Source organism: Phymastichus coffea, unplaced genomic scaffold, assembly GCF_024137745.1.
Source record: "Phymastichus coffea isolate CEN01 unplaced genomic scaffold, Cenicafe_Pcof_1.1 PCOF00336, whole genome shotgun sequence".
NCBI classification, from domain to species: Eukaryota; Metazoa; Arthropoda; class Insecta; order Hymenoptera; family Eulophidae; genus Phymastichus; species Phymastichus coffea.
In genome coordinates, this window is record NW_026707147.1 from 15,301 (window position 1) to 33,826 (window position 18,526).

Genomic DNA, 18,526 nt, shown 5'->3' on the forward strand with positions numbered 1-18,526 from the left:
TAAATTTCATTCGATCGATATCATATAGGTGTATGTATACTATATGTCGTGAGTCGGTAAAATAAATTTCTAGAACTTTTTTGTGGGTTATTTTGAATTCCTTGTATAACTGGTAAACGATTTGATTGCCGCTCGAAATTCCACTTGAAAAAATTTTGATGGATTTGTAGATACCATTGGATAATATTTTTTAAAATTACTTCTGTTTAGACATTTTTTAAATTTAGTGTCAGCGATAATCGTTCATTACAACATTAAATAAAGCAACAGTGTAATTTGGGGATAAAATTTATAAAAATGTGAAATTTAAGATTTCGATTATTCTGTCATATATATAAACATCTCAATCGCTGTCACTTCCACGGAAGTTTTAATAATTCAATTGTTTTATTTATTATATTTTACAGAATCCGACCTGTGTAGAGGTGTACGTGTGTACATACACATCTAAAGGATACAATGGTGTATATATTATACTCAGTATCGTATGTTATTGTAGATCTAGAATCAATAAATACAAATACACATACAAAATAAAAAAATTTACTCGCAAACGACATTTTCGGAGCAGTCTTGCTGACCGCATTGAAACACCTGCAGAAGTGTAAAACAATAATGAATGAAACGGCTGTCGAGCAGCTGATGTTGTAGACAGCAAGCCACAATTTACTCGAAACGCACGTGTGCACCTCGCATACATGATCATTCACCAACGATGAACTATTCAATACACGTACTTACTGCCCGTTGGATCAATGGAAATTTACTTTTCATTATTAATAGTTAGTTATTAGATATTGTTATTCTCATTTTAATTAAACAAAGTAACAGGCGAACAAGAATTATTTTTTTATTCGATCAATCATAACTTAAAAGTCACTTTTATTAATACAAAAGACTATAAAATTTATTTTGGAATCAAAAAGAACGTATATTTCAGAGATTTTGGCAACACTCAATCTAATTTTCTAGAATAATCATAGACGTTACTCCAATGACGATGAGAACTTGCTTTTCCGCATAATTCCATCTCCAATTATAAAAACAAAAATTATTTTACATTAAATAACGCCAATCTAAAGTTTCGCAATGGCAACTCAAATTTCGTAAACGTTAGCAGAACTAACTACAGCAAAAATTATGATAATAATCGCAGGAAAAAAAGACACTTCATGCAGTGAATCTCGAAACTTCCAGTTCTTTTTACATGTGTCTCGCTCTAACTTAAAAACATTCAAGAATGAAAGAGAAACGGAAAGTTTGTCGCGTAGAGATAATAGCCTCACATAGGCACCAACACTTTTTTCACTAAATTACGCGGCTAGCCGAACTCATCCTGTTTGTAGGTTGACTCGTTACGTTTGTCAACACTTCGATCGAAAATTTGAAATTTTTTATCTTGGAACAAATTTATCTTGAAATAAAGTCAAGCCATCCTAATAGCGAAAGCTTTCTGTTCGACTTTGAACGCGAAATTCGTCATTTTTCAAAAAGTAAGTCTCAAAATATCTGAACAAATATCCTCTAACTGACGGTTCCCGGTGTCACATACGCGTCCGCTGACTTCAAAACAGGCGCGCAAACTGGCGGCAAAGCGCGCCAACCGGATTTTGACTTCAATCCCAAATTTTCTAAGAAACTCTCCCTTCGTGCATAAGGCCCAACAAGAGACTTCAATCTCTACACGGTCGCCCTTGATCTTCATTCAAAGAAAACCCTCCGAAACAACCACCTATCTGCGATTTTGGCGGCAAACTAGAAGCAGCCGATTGGCTCGCTGTCATATATTTATCTTTGAACAGTTGAAGGGGGAGACTTGCAGGTGCGGACTTGAGCCTCTCACATTTGAGCTGGTTTGGCGTTTCATTCCTCGTTAGCAGCTCGCGCGTTTAAGACTGGATTTTGATCCTTCGTTTGTATAAAGAAAACTTAAACAGACATGGCTTTGAAGGTTTCCACCAAAGAAAACGTCCTCTACCAGAGCTTTGAATCTATCTCGATCAAGAATGGAGTAAGTTTTTCATTCATGATTATTTAGTTTTCCGAGTCATGGACGATGGTCAGTGGCCGCGCAAACGGATGTGAACTATTTTCGCATTACTTCCGGAATTTCCTTAAAGTTTATTGAATAATAAGTTGAAGAAAATTTGTGTACCAATTGAATAATCAATTTTATTTTTATTGAGAATTTTTTTGATATATGAATTGAAGTAACAATAGATTTCTTGTTATTGTAAGACATTTACATAGAATATTGCTAGATCATATTCCATTAATTTTATTGTTCAAATATGTAAACACGGTATTATTTATACTGATCTTAATAATCTACCATGACTCGTGATTGTTATTGACGGATTATAACCTACCTGAAACATCAGCATGAAATTATCATAGGTCATCTACATAGACTTATCTTTCTAAACAATAATAATCAAACAAATAACCATTTTTCTTTTATGATTATTCGTTAACCAATATCATCTTGTGCTATGCTCATCTGACGACGATGATTGTTTTTTCGGTAATTATGTAATCTAATTAGGCAATCATGAACACAAACGGATATAGCTCCGCATCTTAAAGTACTCGAAACTCCAAAAATAAAAAAAAAGAAGCTCGAAATGCTACGCTGAATAAAGGCGGTAAGTTACAAAATCGTCACGCAAATGTTCTTGAGTCAGAAAGGCGGGAATCGGCTCTCTTGACGCCCGCGCTTTTGCGCTGCTTTCGCTCTGTTTTTTTACGCTATTCTTTCAACGGAATTCGATAAGCCGTTCGTGATCATGCTCGAGTTTGAATTCTTTTATTGAACACATACAAAATAAATTTTCGCATAAACGTCTTACATTCGAGCATAATAAAATTCAAAATGTTTCTAAAAATAATTGATAAAGATCGTGCCTTTCTAAACTAATCAATTATTCGCAAAAGTATTATAAACAATTATTTTTTATTCTATCACTCAATAAATCTTTTTGCAAATTTCAATGACGTTTTCTCGTAATTTTGCATTGGAAATTATTACGCGCTTTTACACAGCATATCGAAGAGATAAGAAAAGCTATACTTAGATTTCTTAATAACACTATTACACATATTGAGCTTTTGCCTCGTTAATGACAATTTTGCTTTGTATTTTTCTACTAAAACCCACAATAGTGACTAATACCTTTTCTTGCTTAATTAATTAAATTGCATTTTTCATATAAAAATAAAACAAGTTATTATCAAAACTTGAGTTTACAAAATTGCTTAATTTAAAAAAATATATATAATCTTGTACCAGCAAAATTACAGTTTTACTTTACTCTACTCTGAAATTTTACATTTGATTAAACTCCCAACAGAAAGTGCATAGCCATTAAAACAGTAAATCAAAATACATATAGATATAGTTAGTTCAATCACTGCTATATCTGTATATACTGCAAGCACATTTATAGATATATTGATCAAAATAGTAGGGGATATTAAATATTCCTCATTGTTTGACAGTTGTATTTTTTAAATAAAAAATTGATTTTGATCTTTAATCAACATTTCATTGCTTCTAAATCATGGAAATAATTTATGTGTCATCAAACTGATGGCTAGAGTTTCAAGTCCAACAATAATAATGTTTTATTTATATTTTGGTTAGATTAATATTGAATTCAAAAAATTTTAAAACTTTAAATCAGTGATTGTTTTTATAGCATTTATTGCTATTAAATTCAAGTCTTGATATAGCAAGAAAGAGTAATCAGATCCAACAATGAGTGTTTCCAATTTCAACACTCCACTGGCTATTTATTTAGTCAGACGCTGCTCCGTGTAATACTAACCTCAGCTGAAATATGTTCCAAGTAACTTTTTTTAAAGTGTGGATGGCAGTTAGATTTTTGTTGTTGTCAGGAAATAATTAGTATGAGCTATCCATGGACAGTAAGTATTAGAAATAAAAGTGTTTTGTGAGTTGTCATCAATTTTTTTTTTCATCCTGATACTACTTTTAATACGTACAATATACATTGCAATATTAAATATTTTAGTAGTCTTCTTTGTTGTAAAACTAATTTTTGTTTCAAATTAATAAACAGATATTTAGTAATTATTTAAATTGCAATTATAGTTAACATTATTTTGATTTTTTATTAGTTTTAATATTTGTTTTATTTTTTAAATTTCAGTTGTCTCCCAAAAAGCAGTGTCTATCTCCAACAATAACTTATCAAAATGGAGCTAAGAATAATGTAAATAATATATATTAAAGATAATTAGAATTTCATTATAAATTGGAACTTTCTTAATGATTTTAATTTTACAGGGTGAGCTTAATGCTAAAACTGCAAAGAAAATTGACTTCAAAGATTCAGCAGACATCTTTGATCCTGAATTAGAACCATTGTTGAAAGAAAATCCCAGACGATTTGTTGTCTTTCCAATCCAGTGGCCAGATATTTGGCAAATGTATAAGAAAGCTGAAGCTTCATTTTGGACTGTTGATGAAGTTGATCTATCTAAGGTAATGCAACAGAGCATAATATTTTTGTAATTGCATACATAAGTTTGAAATTTACGTAACTATCTGATATTTTCATATTTATTATAGGACTTAGATCACTGGAAAAAACTAAATGACAATGAAAAGCATTTCATCTCCCATGTCTTAGCATTCTTTGCTGCCTCTGATGGTATTGTCAATGAGAACCTTGTTGAGCGTTTTAGCCAGGAAGTACAGATCACTGAAGCTCGCTGTTTCTATGGCTTCCAGGTGGCCATTGAGAACATTCACTCAGAAATGTATTCTCTACTTATTGACACATATATAAGTGATCCTACACAAAGGTATGGATTCGTCATGTTGTTTCAATCATTAAAATTTTCATCTAATTTTAATCTTTTTAATTTGATATTTTCAATTTATAGAGACTTCCTGTTCAATGCTATTGAAACTTTACCATGTGTTGCCAAGAAAGCAAATTGGGCACTTAACTGGATCAGCCATAAGAGCGCATCATTCGCTGAACGAGTCGTAGCTTTCGCTGCAGTTGAGGGTATTTTTTTCAGTGGATCTTTCGCAGCTATTTTCTGGCTCAAGAAGCGAGGTCTTATGCCAGGCCTGACTTTCAGTAACGAACTCATCTCTCGTGATGAAGTAGTTAACAAAAAATTATTACTGATAATGTGAATGATCTAGAATTTGGTTCAACGATTAATTTCCTTTTCAGGGATTACATTGTGATTTCGCCTGCTTAATGTTCAAACATATCGTTCAAAAGCCATCCCAGGAACGAGTGACTTCTATAATCAAGGATGCTGTAACAATAGAGCAAGAATTTTTAACAGATGCTTTACCATGTAGTATGATCGGCATGAACTGCACGCTTATGTGTCAATATATCGAGTTTGTGGCCGACAGGTTGCTTACCGAATTAGGTTGTTCGAAGGTAATTCGCAATTTTCATGTCTTGATTAAAAATATTTAAAGATTAAGAATTTGGATTTAATTGTGATGTTTGTGTCAGGTTTACCATTCTGATAATCCTTTCGACTTTATGGAACATATTTCGTTGGAGGGCAAAACGAACTTCTTCGAAAAGAAAGTGGGAGAATATCAAAAGTGGGGAGTTATGCAAGAAAAGAGTACAAACGAGCACGTATTTTCGGTCGAAGCTGATTTTTAGAATAATAATCAACAAGTATTGAATAACAACTTAAACTTAAAAAACATCAAGTAATTTCTGTGAGTGAACTCAAAATTAATATTTTGAGTAAAATAGTTTATATTCACCTATATTATTATTCATTCTTATTTTAACGTTATATAACTTTTTTATTTACTTCATACATTTATATATTTTTATCTTATTTCAGAACTTGTGTGTATTATTAGAAGTTAGATTAACTAAAATTGTGACTAGAAGTTATAAAAACAAATGGAAAATTATTTAGAGCATATAATGCGTTCAAAATAGACGGTTTTATGTTCATGTCCATTATCACAAATTTCCTAAGCATAGTTTCATTTGACTTGGTTTCAAATTAGATGTGACTAATCATTAGAAGATTTCTAAAAAGTAAGAAATAATAATGTAGACCAGTGTTTAGGAACTCTGTAATAATAAGCATGAGGCATAAAAAACATTTTTATTCGAAACTGTAAAGTTTAAATACCTTGCTAAATGTACATTTTATAAAAACATGATGTCGGTAATCTTATAACAAAAATTTGTAAGTATGTACATAAAATGAACTTGATTTTATATTCTTTAGTAACTGAAGATCTTACATCAAATGTATTTCAGCAGTTAAACAAAACTCTTCATAATTTGGAGTTTAAAAAATCGCACTTTATAATGACGATAGCAATGGATTGATTATTACGAATTCTCGTTGAATATTATTTGATATTTTCATTTACTCAGCTTTGACTTATCTTTCATGCACTAAGCTATTATACAATTCATCTTATAATTTTTATATCTTCAATCTCGAACACTACGAAATGCCAATAATATTACATCATAAGCATTGATAAACAAGTGTATTGTTATAACAGTTAATGGTACATTAAACTTTTATAAAAAACTTTGTGTAATGGATATTTCAGAAAATTGTTATTTTTCATAAGCTATTGATACGATAATAAAGTAATTATTTCTATAAAAATTTATTTTGTTATATCTCTATTGAAGTAAGTTATACTTTCAAGATTCAATTGAAACTTCAATTAGTTTTTATACAGTTAGAAGAATTAAAAGTTATATCACAAATTGAAATAAAAAATTTTCAGTAAGAGTTTATTATTTTATTATTTATTTAGTTAGTTTCAAGAAATAAAATGATAAAATTAATAAGTTATCTTGATATTTATTAATCATTAGTTAAAATAAAGAACATTATACATATAGATAACAATATGAATAATTGATTAAGCAAAAAAAGACAATTGATTAAAAATTAGATTATTATAATTCCAAAGCCATTTTTCAAGCGATCCAAGTATGCTTTTCTGCAAACCATCTCATCAACAGGTCTGTTATATGGAGTCCAAATCGGTTCTCCAACAAAATAGCGCTTGGCTTTTATAAAATTCTACGAAAATACACATTCTAATTATTTTTCAGTAGTATCTTTATAATTTTGCTATGAATTTTGTACATTAATAATAATTCAATGCAATTAGAATTATTATTATTGTCTAAAATAATATATGAACTTGTACAATTAACATGATTATTAAGAAAACTCACATTAATGTCCAGAGTAAATCTGTGATAAATACCACTTGGAATGATAATCAAATCTCCAGCAGTAACTTCGATGCGAATCCACTGATCTTTTCCATCTCGTACATCAAAATATCCAGATCCATCAAGTACCAAGCGAATCTCCTCATCAGTATGCAAATGTTCAGTAAAAAAATTCTTCAACTGTAATTAAAAAATGACTAGTCATTTTGATATATACAACATTGACAGTTTAGAGTATTATATATCCATACCTTTTCTTCATAATTAGGCAAGCATTCTTGGGAGCAGGTAATTTCATCTTCGTAAGAATATCCTCTCTCATTTCTCAATTTTTTCAAAGTCTCATCGTTCTCGTAATTCTTATGATCAATCTGAAACACGTAATCATTATTTTAACGTAAAAATTCCGTAATAACGATAGAAGAGCTATTATTTTATTTTGATTGAAATTCAAAAATGGAACCGCTGCAAAACGTCAAATCAAATCAAAATACAACTGTTACAACTGCGCAATGTCATAACCTCTAAAAGACCTACCTTGAAGTATTCGACCCCGGTGAGTTTAAAAAGCTTGTGCGGCTCGAGAAATTCCGGAGGATAACGGTGATGCTCAAGCCGCTGGTCAGTGAGGCTGCCATCCATGTACCAAGCACGCATCCTCGAGAGTATTTTTTGTTGCCGGATTTGAGGAAGCAAGCAAGGTGAGTAATTGACACACCAGTGCTATAAACTGCAGGGTTTATTTTTTGCGCTTTTGATTTGATAGGTACTTCTGATGAGATAAATACGTCGGCGACTGATTAGGAAAATAAGAGGTAATAAATTGAGTACTGGAAAAAACTCAAGATAACTCTCAAGCTTCACTAATTAATGAATGTTTCACGATATTAGTAAACTTACTATGCTGGATTAATTTAAGTTATTACTACAGTCTCTTGAAATGTAATTGTTTCTTAGAAAATTTATGCATTTTATTTGAAAGTATATTATGTATACTATCATACCGAATGTTAAGTTTTGATACCTAAATGATATGCTCTATCAAATAAACTATAAATAAATAATATATTATTTTCTAAAAAATATGTGTTTATTCCGTTATTAACTTTTTTCTGCATTTAATTTAGAGCCAAAATGGGTATCAAGGAAGAAGATGAACCTCAAAAAAACTGTACGATTGGTGATTTTTACAATAGCTTGCAATTAAAAATAATCTCTTGCAATGAAGAGGACCAATTGTGCCACATTACATCACGTTCAACAGTGGAAAACAAGCGCAATATTGAGAATGTATGCAACACAGTTCAATATAACTGTCAGCGCTTTTGTATTCCAATGGAAGGAACTTTTTTAAAGAAAACAGAATTAAGCGTGAAAGCTTTCAAATATTTCATCTGTAATACTAAATTTAATTCACAATCTCTATTGGCAGATGATACAGCAAATGGTCATTTAGTTGATATGCATCCACCTTATTCAGTTTATTTATTGATTGAGATAGTATGGTATTGCAAATTTGAAGACATCTTAGCAGAATCTATTTTACATTTTCCATTGGATATATGTGTGGAAATCTTAGAAGTTCTGCCAAGATGTATTGATCTGCTAGACTTTGAGAGAGCAGCAAGGTTTCTAACAACTATTATTCCCAATTCTTATAAGAAACTTATTATTTTGAGGGATACAGGATGCCAAGTGCAGGATGTTACCCAGAAAGCTTCCACATTTTCAGCACATGTAGTAGAGCTTATTCTGCAGTTTATGAATACAAGGTTAATTACTACTTCTGCAATAATTGTTTTTCAATTTTCTTATGTAAATTTCTATTATTACAGATTTCTCAAGTTCGAGGATGTACCCAAAGAAGAAAAGTTCAAGCGACTAGGTAGGCTACTAAAATCTATTATCCAAATGGTCCGATTGTGCCTTACCATTAAAATCAAAAAAGTTGAACATCCAGTCGAAATGGAGAAACTATATAAATTGACTTTTGGCCATGCTGAATTTCATAAAATCAATGATGAACTGTTGCAAAAGCTTTTCTTAAACATGGACTGCGAATTAATCAGTCTCTTAACAAAAAAGGTCAAAGAGATTGACTGTAACATTTACATGGACTGGATGGAGTACGATGATCAAGAAAACACAGGAATGACTCTACAACGAGCAATAGGATTGGAATCTTACTTATTCATAGAGCATACAAAAGATCATGTAAGTCTAGAGTTGAAGGATTACAACCATTTAATAGAATATCTTGGTCAATTAGCTTCCAAACCAGAAAACGCCACCGAGAGCATGCAGCTAGAAGATTTAGCTTACGGAGTTGCAGAAGGTAAAAGAGAATATCTACTCGCCATTTTTAAAAGGTACAAAGAATGGAATGATTCCATAGTCGACTCGGTCGACAGTCACATCTCTTTATTAACTAAAGACGATTGTGAGCATATTTTCGAGTATCTCAGCGATGAGATCGTCTCTCAAATTTATCCTGAAAAACTACAAACGTGCCTACTCTGTCTATCAAAAGCTCTTATTTTTCTTGATATTACGGAACTCTACGAGATAACGGTGAAATTTATAGTGAAGTTTAATGATAACGACAACCTCGAGAACGTTATTGATATCACAAACTTCGAGCGATTCATTAGTCTTAACCCCAACCTCTCTGCTTCGAAAAATCTACGAGTCGTTTTATTTTTCCTCTGTTTAAAACCGAAAGCCACGCTGAAGATTCTTGTTAAGATGGCAATAGGTCACGTAGACTATCCTGACGTTGCCATAAGCATCGACGATCTCATGCTTCTAGAACCAATTATGAAGATTCAGACACAAAGTAGATACGATACACTGATTGATGTGTTGAGGTACAAGTGTTCAGAGACAGCGAAGCCAAGTAAGTACAATTCAAATTTTTTCTGTTAAAGTAAAAATAAAACACTTGCTAACTTTCGATTTTTATAGTTTGGAAAAATCCCTTCTATACTCCGAAAAAGAACGTGGGCAAGCCAGCTAGTGTGTCTCTGGTATTAAGAATTCTACAAGACATTTGCTTGGACGCTGCCGAGTGGAATTACAACAAGTTCGGCTCTTTCATGAAAGCTCTCTACACCTTCTGCAGTCCCACGGAATTTATTTGGGAAATTTTCGTGCCTTTCTTGTTGTCCGATCGTTGCACGATATACCAGTTGTATTATATCCTCGTAGAATTGCAGAAATTCATTAGTAATTTCAATACGAAATATCGTGTCACGGAAATACCGAAAATCGACGATACTTCTAGTACAAAGCGCACTGATTGCCACCTCCAAAATATCGATAAAAACACAGCTTACATCTTGAACAATGCTTTAATAGAACGTGGCATTTGGCTATTAAATTCTGTAAATATATCGAGGTACATTGTTAGTGATTGTCTTAGTATTATTCAATCTTTAATGGACCATTTGATTGAAACATATTACGTGTCGCAATCCCATCCGGTCAACTATTATTCTACAATAAGCACCCCGATAAGTTTTTTCATTATCAATAAAGATATTGCCAACCAGCTTCACAGGAAAGGAGCCCAGCTCAAAGTTCTCTTTGACTCGATGACAGTCGGCCATAAAAAAATGATATGCCCCTCTCCTACAAACATAAACTACCCGATGCGTCTAGTCATCGATGATTTACTCAGGTTTATAATGACTAAGTGCTCAAAGAAAAATTACCTTGAGTATACTCGTGAGATGATCACCACCTGTAATATCACTTTAAGGCAGAGTACTTCGAAACACGAACGGTGTGATTGGATTGTTCGACTGACTTTCGAGACTTGCTTGTTGTGTTTGGAATTTCCAATGATTGCTCCGGTCGATAGCGTGAGTTTTCTACTCCAATGTCTCAACTTATTTTTATCCAGTGTGATCAACACGCAAAAAAAGCTAGATCAAAAATTGTGCGACAGTCTTGACAAACATTTAGAGATAATCAAACCCGTCGCACCGTTCACCGTCATTTCCGATGCGTTCAACGAGCTCGTTTTAAAGTACGCGCAATTGAAGAATGATTTGGCTGCGAAGATCAAAGCTCTCGAAGTGTTCGCACTTAGCTGCACGGCGAAGAATGACAAATTGAAGAATTACGAAGGGGTCCATTCTCCGTTGGGTATCAAACTGTATTTGGCACACGGCATTGTTACAATGTCTATGGATGAAAATCTCAGCCATAAAGAGAAGTATATTGAAAAGCTCACCGAGTATTTAAAAAAACCGGAAGAAACGTAAAAAGATTGCTGAAATCTATTTTTAATTTATATATTTATACTTAGTTTGATAGATTTATTTTCACGAATACAGCCACAATCTATTTAAGTATAAAATAAAGTTCTACAAATGTTATCAATAACGAGTCAATGTTTGATTAATATTTCCTGTCACTAGTCACTATGTCAACTATTTATAAATACCTCATGAGTGTTTCCTTTTTTTTTTTCAAAAAGAAAATTTCCCAAACATTGAAATATACACCATAAGCTAGCTTAAAAAAGAAATAATAGATTGGAATAACGTTAAATGCGAATGATTATAATAATAATAGTTTATTATTCACTGTAATACACTGTATCAAATGTTCAAATGAAGGCAGGGCACAATACTCAAAGAAAACGCAATTATTGCACAGGACTGTCCTTATGTTTATCAATGAGTTTGAGCTGCTCTCTCATCACGCTTCATTTTGTATCTGTACATTTTTTTTCGGACAATTGTTATGTAGTATCTTTGTTTTTGTGCGACATATTTTCATCGAGAAAGAAAAAAGAATAAACATTGTTTCGGGACACGTATAAAAAGGGTTCTCTCGCAAATATATTCGTACAAAAGAACTCGAGTGGAAAGATTCTTTCTCGTGCACCTTTAGAAAAAATACAAGAGAGCTTCACATCAACAAATAATTATTAACTATATCTCGGTTTTTCATTATTTTCATTTTCCTTTTTTTTTCGCAAAAATTCACGATCAACATCGTAGAAAATGACACTTATACAACCTTCGTGTTTTTAATGATACCTCACATGTTTTTATTCAAGTTTATTTCATATTTTTTCGTAATCGTTTTTTTGTTTTCTCATCGCATTATCGTAAATTCACTAAAAAAAATGTCTTTTTTTTTATATCCGATTAAAAAGAGTTTATAAATCAATAATATACACAGATTTGCGCATATGTATAGTAAAAAAAGAAATCGCACGTTTTTATTCTCACTCTCGCGTATATATATATATATACAGGTTTCACCAATCTGAACCGAAAATAATGACAAATCAACGACGCGAGGTACACACGAAATTTTGAGTACAACGCAGTTATTTCGCGTGTACCTTACAAATTCTTTTGCGTGTATGTACATATATGCCGTGGAAATGATTGATTATACAATTAGCGACAAAACAAAAAATTGAAAAAAAAAAAACGAAACGGGATCGTAACGCCTACTTGCCATATCGAGTAATAAACATTTACTAAGTCTCAGTAACATTACACAGCAATTCATGAATATTAACGTTCGATTGTTGTCCTGCACAAGAATCATCACATCTCTCAATATATATATATATATATATATATATACGTCTGTCGTAGAAAATGGAAAAAGAAAAAGAGACTAAAACTGGTCGACGATCAATCTTATATACACCATCCACTCGATACATAATTTGTTATTTTACTTTGCGTGTCACGATTAGTTGCAAAAAAAGAAGAGAAAAGAAAGAAGGGTAGCAGAGAATAAAAAGAAAAACAATAATGAAATTGTTGCGCTCTTGCTTATTTAATCTAAACATCGTACAAAAATTACGGGAATCGCGACGCGTCGAGTCGAGCGATACGTTGAGCCTGATCGTGTCTTTCCGTGCTACCGACATTTCATTTATTTTCCTTTTACTTCGTTTTTTCATGACTAGATTGTCGGCCTGGCAATTGCTTTTCTTTTTCGTTTCTAAAAAATCATTTTTTGTTTTGTACAATAATTTACAAATTGGTTGCGTTTTTTTGTTGTCACATGAAAAAGATTCTATAGACCTGAGACACTTAATTGACAATACAATCCTTTTCCTTGACATTCGATCGAGAGACTATTTATTATGAGAAAATTGACAATACATGTTACATGCCAGCCGCCGAGCCGAAAAAAATATACATCACCCTCTCGACACTCAAAAAAGGTTCAACGTTCGTTTAGCTCTTTCGCTACGATAAATCCCGACTCTCTTTCTCGCTGTCTATGGCTTTCGAACTATCTCTCTCCCTCTCTCTATCGCGAGACACAATCTTCTTATTACTTATTTTCTTTTCCCTCGTAATAATATATAATATCTATATATAACCCCTCGTCTCTATGTACACAACTGTCTCTCACAATCTCGCTGCTCGCTGTAAAAAATATATACCGCAGGTAGATTACACACCGAAAGGCCGATTACAATAGTTTACGTCTGTCTGTGAATGTGTTTGCTGTACGTGTGTGTGATATGCGCGTTAAAACGTGTCGAGCATTTTAGAAAAATATGCGACTCTGCTAGTATATGAGGAGATATACAAGGTCGTATTTTACGTATGTATGTGTGTGCATGTGTAATTGCGTATGCTTTTCCGCGTATAAATTGACGGACAATAATTTCATGTGTACTCTCCAAATAAGGTGTATCGTCCCGTCTCTGCGGAGAAATGATGGGGAGTCGGCCATGTGAGCACTAACATCGAGTTTGGTTTATAACAATCGCATCATCATCAACAACGTAGTTTGGTCGACTCTCATTCTCTCTTTTTAAACAAGATCCCCTCTCTTTCCTCTCAATATCCCTCACGCTCTTTATGTATATTACAATAATATTACACGTAATACTATCGGCGCATCCGACAGTTTCTGTTCGTCACGATCGTTTTGCTCGTTTGATTGGGCATTAAGTATTAGAGCACGCAGCAGCAACAGTAGCTCTTCTTCTCCTTTTCAGGACTAAAGTTCATCTCGCGCACGATCTCGGCGAACACCTCGTTAACGTTGGTGCGGTTTTTGGCCGACGCCTCGACGAACGGACAGCCCCACATCTGCGCCAAGGCGTTACCCTCTGCCGTGTCAACCTCGCGCTGGTGCTCCAAATCGAGCTTATTGGCCACCAATAGAACCGGCACTCGCTCGGTGCCCTTCACGCGCGTTATCAACTCCTTCATGGCTTTGATGTCCTGGAAGGTCTGATGATTGGTTAAGCTGTAGACAACGACAAAGCCTTGGCCATTCTTGATGTAGAGGTCTCGCATGCTGGCGAACTGCTCGGTGCCGGCGGTGTCGAGAATCTCGAGTACGCAGGGCGAATTGTCCACCTCGATCTCTTTGCGATAGAAGTCCTCGATCGTCGGATCGTATTTCTCCATGAAGCAGCCCGAGACAAATTGCACTGTGAGGGCACTTTTGCCAACTCCACCAGAACCCAGCACCACAACCTTGAACTCCCTCATGGCTGCTTATTTTTTGTGTGTGAGTGTGTTAAGCTGACTCACTTAGTGATAATTCCAAAAAGAAATGTGTGCTGCTCCACTGTCACTAGACAGACACACAGCTTTTGACTAAGGCTACAATTTATAGCCTGCCTGGCAGTTTCTGGATGACAAAGGCATCTAGCGAGTGCTGCTTTTATTTAGGATTTCTCAACTTCTCCACAATGCCGATCATTCAATGGCTCTTTCACTGTTCTGTGAATCCTGTAAAATACAAGCATTCCTCATTATTGCAATTAGTTATGAGTAATAATTGAAAAATGAAAGACTCTACAAGGGTAAAGTATGGAAAAAAAACATTTATAAGCAAGAAACGCCTGCTGGTCATCAATGTTGAAGCTATTATTACTAGGAATGACACTTTACTAACAACAGAGTTCATTTTTGCCATGAGTCATCACACAAGTTTCTTTATGCATCAGCGTAACAAAAAAACGCACTTGACTAATTTATAGTTTTCAAACTTTCTTCTTAATGTCAATATTGCTAACAATACATAAACAGGGACAGGCGTTGTGTTTGTGGGTGCATATATGTGTGGGTACGCGTTTTCGTAATCGGATGGAATAACGACAGAGTGTAGGTACATGTTATATTGAAACAAGCGCGTCAAAGTAAAAGTTACTCGAGAGGAGATTGCTTGACTAGATTGTTCATTAAAGCGCTTCGATGAGCATCAAGGTCATGCAGCGCATTTCTACTTAATCGAACCTCGCTGCTATACGTATCTCTCGTGATAGATTTCTCACCGAAAGAAAACTTCGTTAGTTAGAATAATCCCGAAGTTCATTATCAGTGCTTGCTGCCATACACGGCAAACTGTTACTCACTCGCACTCGACAAGTTTGTAAACTTAGATCACACACGTAGGTAACGTTTAAACGATTCTTTTTCTCTCACTCACTTGCGCACACACGCACGTATACATGCACACACACGCACATCCAGATACATGGAGCGGCTGTCAATCAATCAATCAAACGTACAACAAACACATCGTGCGGGAGGAGAGGAAGAGAAAAAAAGATGACGTCCGGCGTGCTGAGAGAAAGAGAGAGAGTTCAGCGCCTCCTCCTCGAAGCAGAGAACCACAGATAACGCATTCCCCCGTGCGGGCGTGCCCCCTGCCTGCATGCGTCTATCTATCCCTACCTATAAATTGTTAATCCTTTGTTTTTCAACAAAAACGTGCCTGTGTCGCCAGGCCCGCAGTTGTCTCTCGTTGTCGTCGAGCACGGTGTGAAACACACACAACAGCATACATATACACATACACACACTCGTGGAATGCTGTGGCTTCTCGTCACAGAGTACACTCACACACTGCGGATGCACACGCACACGCAGGCGGCAAGGAAGTGTAGCTCGTCGCGTTTAAAAGGAGAAGAGAAAAACGTGCCCACCTCATCAAAAGAGCGCACGGCCGGAGTTACTTCTTCCTGCTTGGCGACGACGACGACGACACGCGCGACGCCATCTTATCGCTTGCGCTGCTGCTGCTACTGCTGCTGCGGCGGCGGCGGTGGTGGCAGCGGCTTCCTTCCTGTCTCTCTCTCGCTCTTCTCTGTGCAATACTCTGCTGCTGCACACTCGCCCTGTCTCCGTTCTTTTCTCTATCGAGCTCGTATAAGCGACGCGTGGGTACACAGCCTTGCAGTGTTGCAACGGTTTTAGGTTATAATGCAGGACACTTGGTAACACTCTCCTTACTCGCTCACAGACAACCATGTACATAACACACGAGGAGAGAGAGAGAGAGCGGACACTCCGCTGCTACTTTACAAGCCACTGACGAGAGTCCGTCTCCAACGAGACATACAGAGAGACTGGCCAGGACTGACTGGCTGCTTACTCTGCTCTGGCTGGCTCGAGCGCCCCGTCTCTCTCACTCTCTCTCTCTCTCTCTCTCTCTCTCTCTCTCTCTCTCTCTCTTTTCGCTCTCTTTCTCGCTCTGACGAAAATCCTGAATGACAGAGCTAAGAGAGAGAGACAGAGAGCGAGAGAGAGAGGGAGGGAGAGAGGGAGACAAGCGCGCACTCAGCAGCAGCGAGGCAGGCGAGCGCACTACCGTTTTCTTTGTGGGAAAAGCGAGATCCGAGATTCGCCCTGGCACACGCAGCAGAACAATGTTCAGGCATTTCTCCACAAGGGCATTTGGCCGACACGTGTCGGTGTACGTGTGTGGCTTTTCACGCGCGCGTTGCGCCGAGCGCGGCCTCAAAAACGCTTTGACGGCGCGCCGAGCCGCGAGCACGTTCGCGCGATGCATTGTGCATCATCATCTGCGACGCATGTGCACGCCGATGCGAGCTCGTCTTTTCTGCTGGTTTTTCTTTTCGCTCCCCTTCTCCACGTGGCTATGCCGCATTGGCGAATTCGCGCGTTTAACGATTTACGTCGTAACTTTCACTCGATGATCCGTTGCGAGCGTCTTTTCCGCGCTGTATGCGCTGAACGCTGCCAAGACGAGTGCGCGCGACAACGGCTCTATCAGCGATATTGGGATGACAGCGATCTCGGGACGAGGAAAGGGCGCGAGAGCAACGCGGAACGGAGGCGACAATTGCGCGCAGGCAGCGGCACGACCGAACCCTCGGCCGGGAGAGGAGCAGCGATTCGTGCCGCAGGCGGCCGGAATCCCGTTGTCAAAGCCGCGCGCACGCGTTTCCACCCGCGAGGGAAGAGCTTCGCGCGCCTCGATCGGCTCGGCGGAGCGCGTCGAAGGGACGCGTTCGCGCGATTGCGCCGTCGGCCATGACGCGCGATCGTCGGACGGAGGCGCGCAAACGACGGTGGCGAGCAGCGGCACGCGCGGCTGGACCGGCGTCGGTCGGTTCGGCGTAGCCTCTCCTGCGCGCGCGGCCGAGAAAAGCAGTGGCGTCGTCGTCGGAAAAATGCGCGCGCGATCGCGACTGCGCGAAAGCCGATCGAGGAGCAAGAAAATTCGGAGCTGGCCGCCGGCTATTATTAGTGCGCGTCGGGGCGCAGTCGTGGTCCGAAGTGCGCGGCGCCGAGGCACCCGAGATACACGCAACCGCGCGTGACGACGCTTCGCTGGTTCTTTTCGCAGCCAAAGAAGAGTGAAAGAGCGAGAGAGAGAGAGAGAGAGAGTGTGCGTTGCGCCCCCGACGACCTGCTATGGCGTTGTTCTACAATCTCAACAAGTACGCAGATTTTGCGAGCAAGTTTGTTGTGACGTGTGCTCCGCGTGCGTAATTATCTCGCCAGCCGCCAGCCCGTGTACCGTGACTAATGATCTTAACGTCCGACGCGACAGCGTGCGAAACACGACGGAGAAAGGTGAGAAAGAGAGTCGCGCTGCATTGTATTTTCGGGGCGATCGTCAAAGTCCTCGGCGAGGCCGATACGATCGCGTTCTTTTTCCCTCTCCTCGCTACGCCTCGCCGCGAAGCGAATTCCCCGATTGTGCCCCCTCGAAAAGCTCGCGCTGTCGCGGCTATTTTCGGGTTAATCCGTCCGCGAGGAGCGAGTTGATGGGTTATAAACGACGGCGGAAGGCGTCCACGCGCGCGGACTGTAAATAAAGCGCGACTCCTCGGCGGCTCTCTCTTCGCTTGGCCGTCGACAATACCGCGCCCACGCGCGGAAATCCCATGGTCGCCGCGCGACGACGATCGCCAATCCGACGCGGCTAGCACGTGCCTCCGACGAGACGAGAGCCGCGCCACCGCGGTCCGCTCGAAGCAAAGCGACCTGGTTCGGCCGCGCGCGCGCGCGTGCCAACCTGTTGAG

General features: G+C 37.5%; 3 protein-coding genes across 7 annotated transcripts; 2 read left to right on the forward strand and 1 right to left on the reverse strand.

Annotated features, from left to right (window-relative positions):
- The first annotated feature begins 1,841 nt into the window (after window positions 1-1,841).
- On the forward strand, window positions 1,842-6,656 carry LOC131674908 (ribonucleoside-diphosphate reductase subunit M2 B-like). Of its 3 annotated transcripts, XR_009302937.1 has the most exons (8): window positions 1,842-2,011; window positions 4,173-4,235; window positions 4,310-4,507; window positions 4,595-4,830; window positions 4,912-5,140; window positions 5,214-5,432; window positions 5,511-5,728; window positions 5,860-6,656. XR_009302937.1 is itself a non-coding variant. In XM_058953718.1 (7 exons), exons 1-7 carry the CDS (start codon window positions 1,940-1,942, stop codon window positions 5,667-5,669), a joined length of 1,176 nt encoding a protein of 391 aa, XP_058809701.1. In that variant the 5' UTR covers window positions 1,842-1,939; the 3' UTR covers window positions 5,670-6,656. The 3 variants fall into 3 exon arrangements, 2 of the variants coding, with proteins under 2 accessions (XP_058809701.1, XP_058809702.1); XM_058953718.1 differs by having other exon boundaries at window positions 5,511-6,656; XM_058953719.1 differs by lacking the exon at window positions 1,842-2,011 and adding an exon at window positions 3,592-3,927 and having other exon boundaries at window positions 5,511-6,656.
- A 1,120-nt stretch (window positions 6,657-7,776) lies between these two features.
- Window positions 7,777-11,610, forward strand: LOC131674907 (uncharacterized). 2 transcript variants are annotated; one of them, XM_058953717.1, is made up of 5 exons: window positions 7,802-7,939; window positions 8,005-8,053; window positions 8,366-9,010; window positions 9,074-10,134; window positions 10,203-11,610. In XM_058953717.1, the coding sequence occupies exons 3-5, from the start codon at window positions 8,373-8,375 to the stop codon at window positions 11,504-11,506; spliced, it is 3,003 nt and encodes a 1,000-aa protein (XP_058809700.1). In that variant the 5' UTR covers window positions 7,802-7,939; window positions 8,005-8,053; window positions 8,366-8,372; the 3' UTR covers window positions 11,507-11,610. The 2 variants fall into 2 exon arrangements, with proteins under 2 accessions (XP_058809699.1, XP_058809700.1); XM_058953716.1 differs by lacking the exon at window positions 8,005-8,053 and having other exon boundaries at window positions 7,777-7,939.
- A 200-nt stretch (window positions 11,611-11,810) lies between these two features.
- On the reverse strand, window positions 11,811-18,425 carry LOC131674909 (ras-related protein Rap-2c-like). Of its 2 annotated transcripts, none has more exons than XM_058953720.1 (2): window positions 16,177-18,425; window positions 11,811-14,977 (listed from the first exon to the last, which is right to left on the reverse strand). In XM_058953720.1, the coding sequence occupies exon 2, from the start codon at window positions 14,732-14,734 to the stop codon at window positions 14,189-14,191; it is 546 nt and encodes a 181-aa protein (XP_058809703.1). In that variant the 5' UTR covers window positions 14,735-14,977; window positions 16,177-18,425; the 3' UTR covers window positions 11,811-14,188. The 2 variants fall into 2 exon arrangements, with proteins under 2 accessions (XP_058809703.1, XP_058809704.1); XM_058953721.1 differs by lacking the exon at window positions 16,177-18,425 and adding an exon at window positions 15,926-16,138.
- Between the last annotated feature and the right edge of the window lie 101 nt (window positions 18,426-18,526).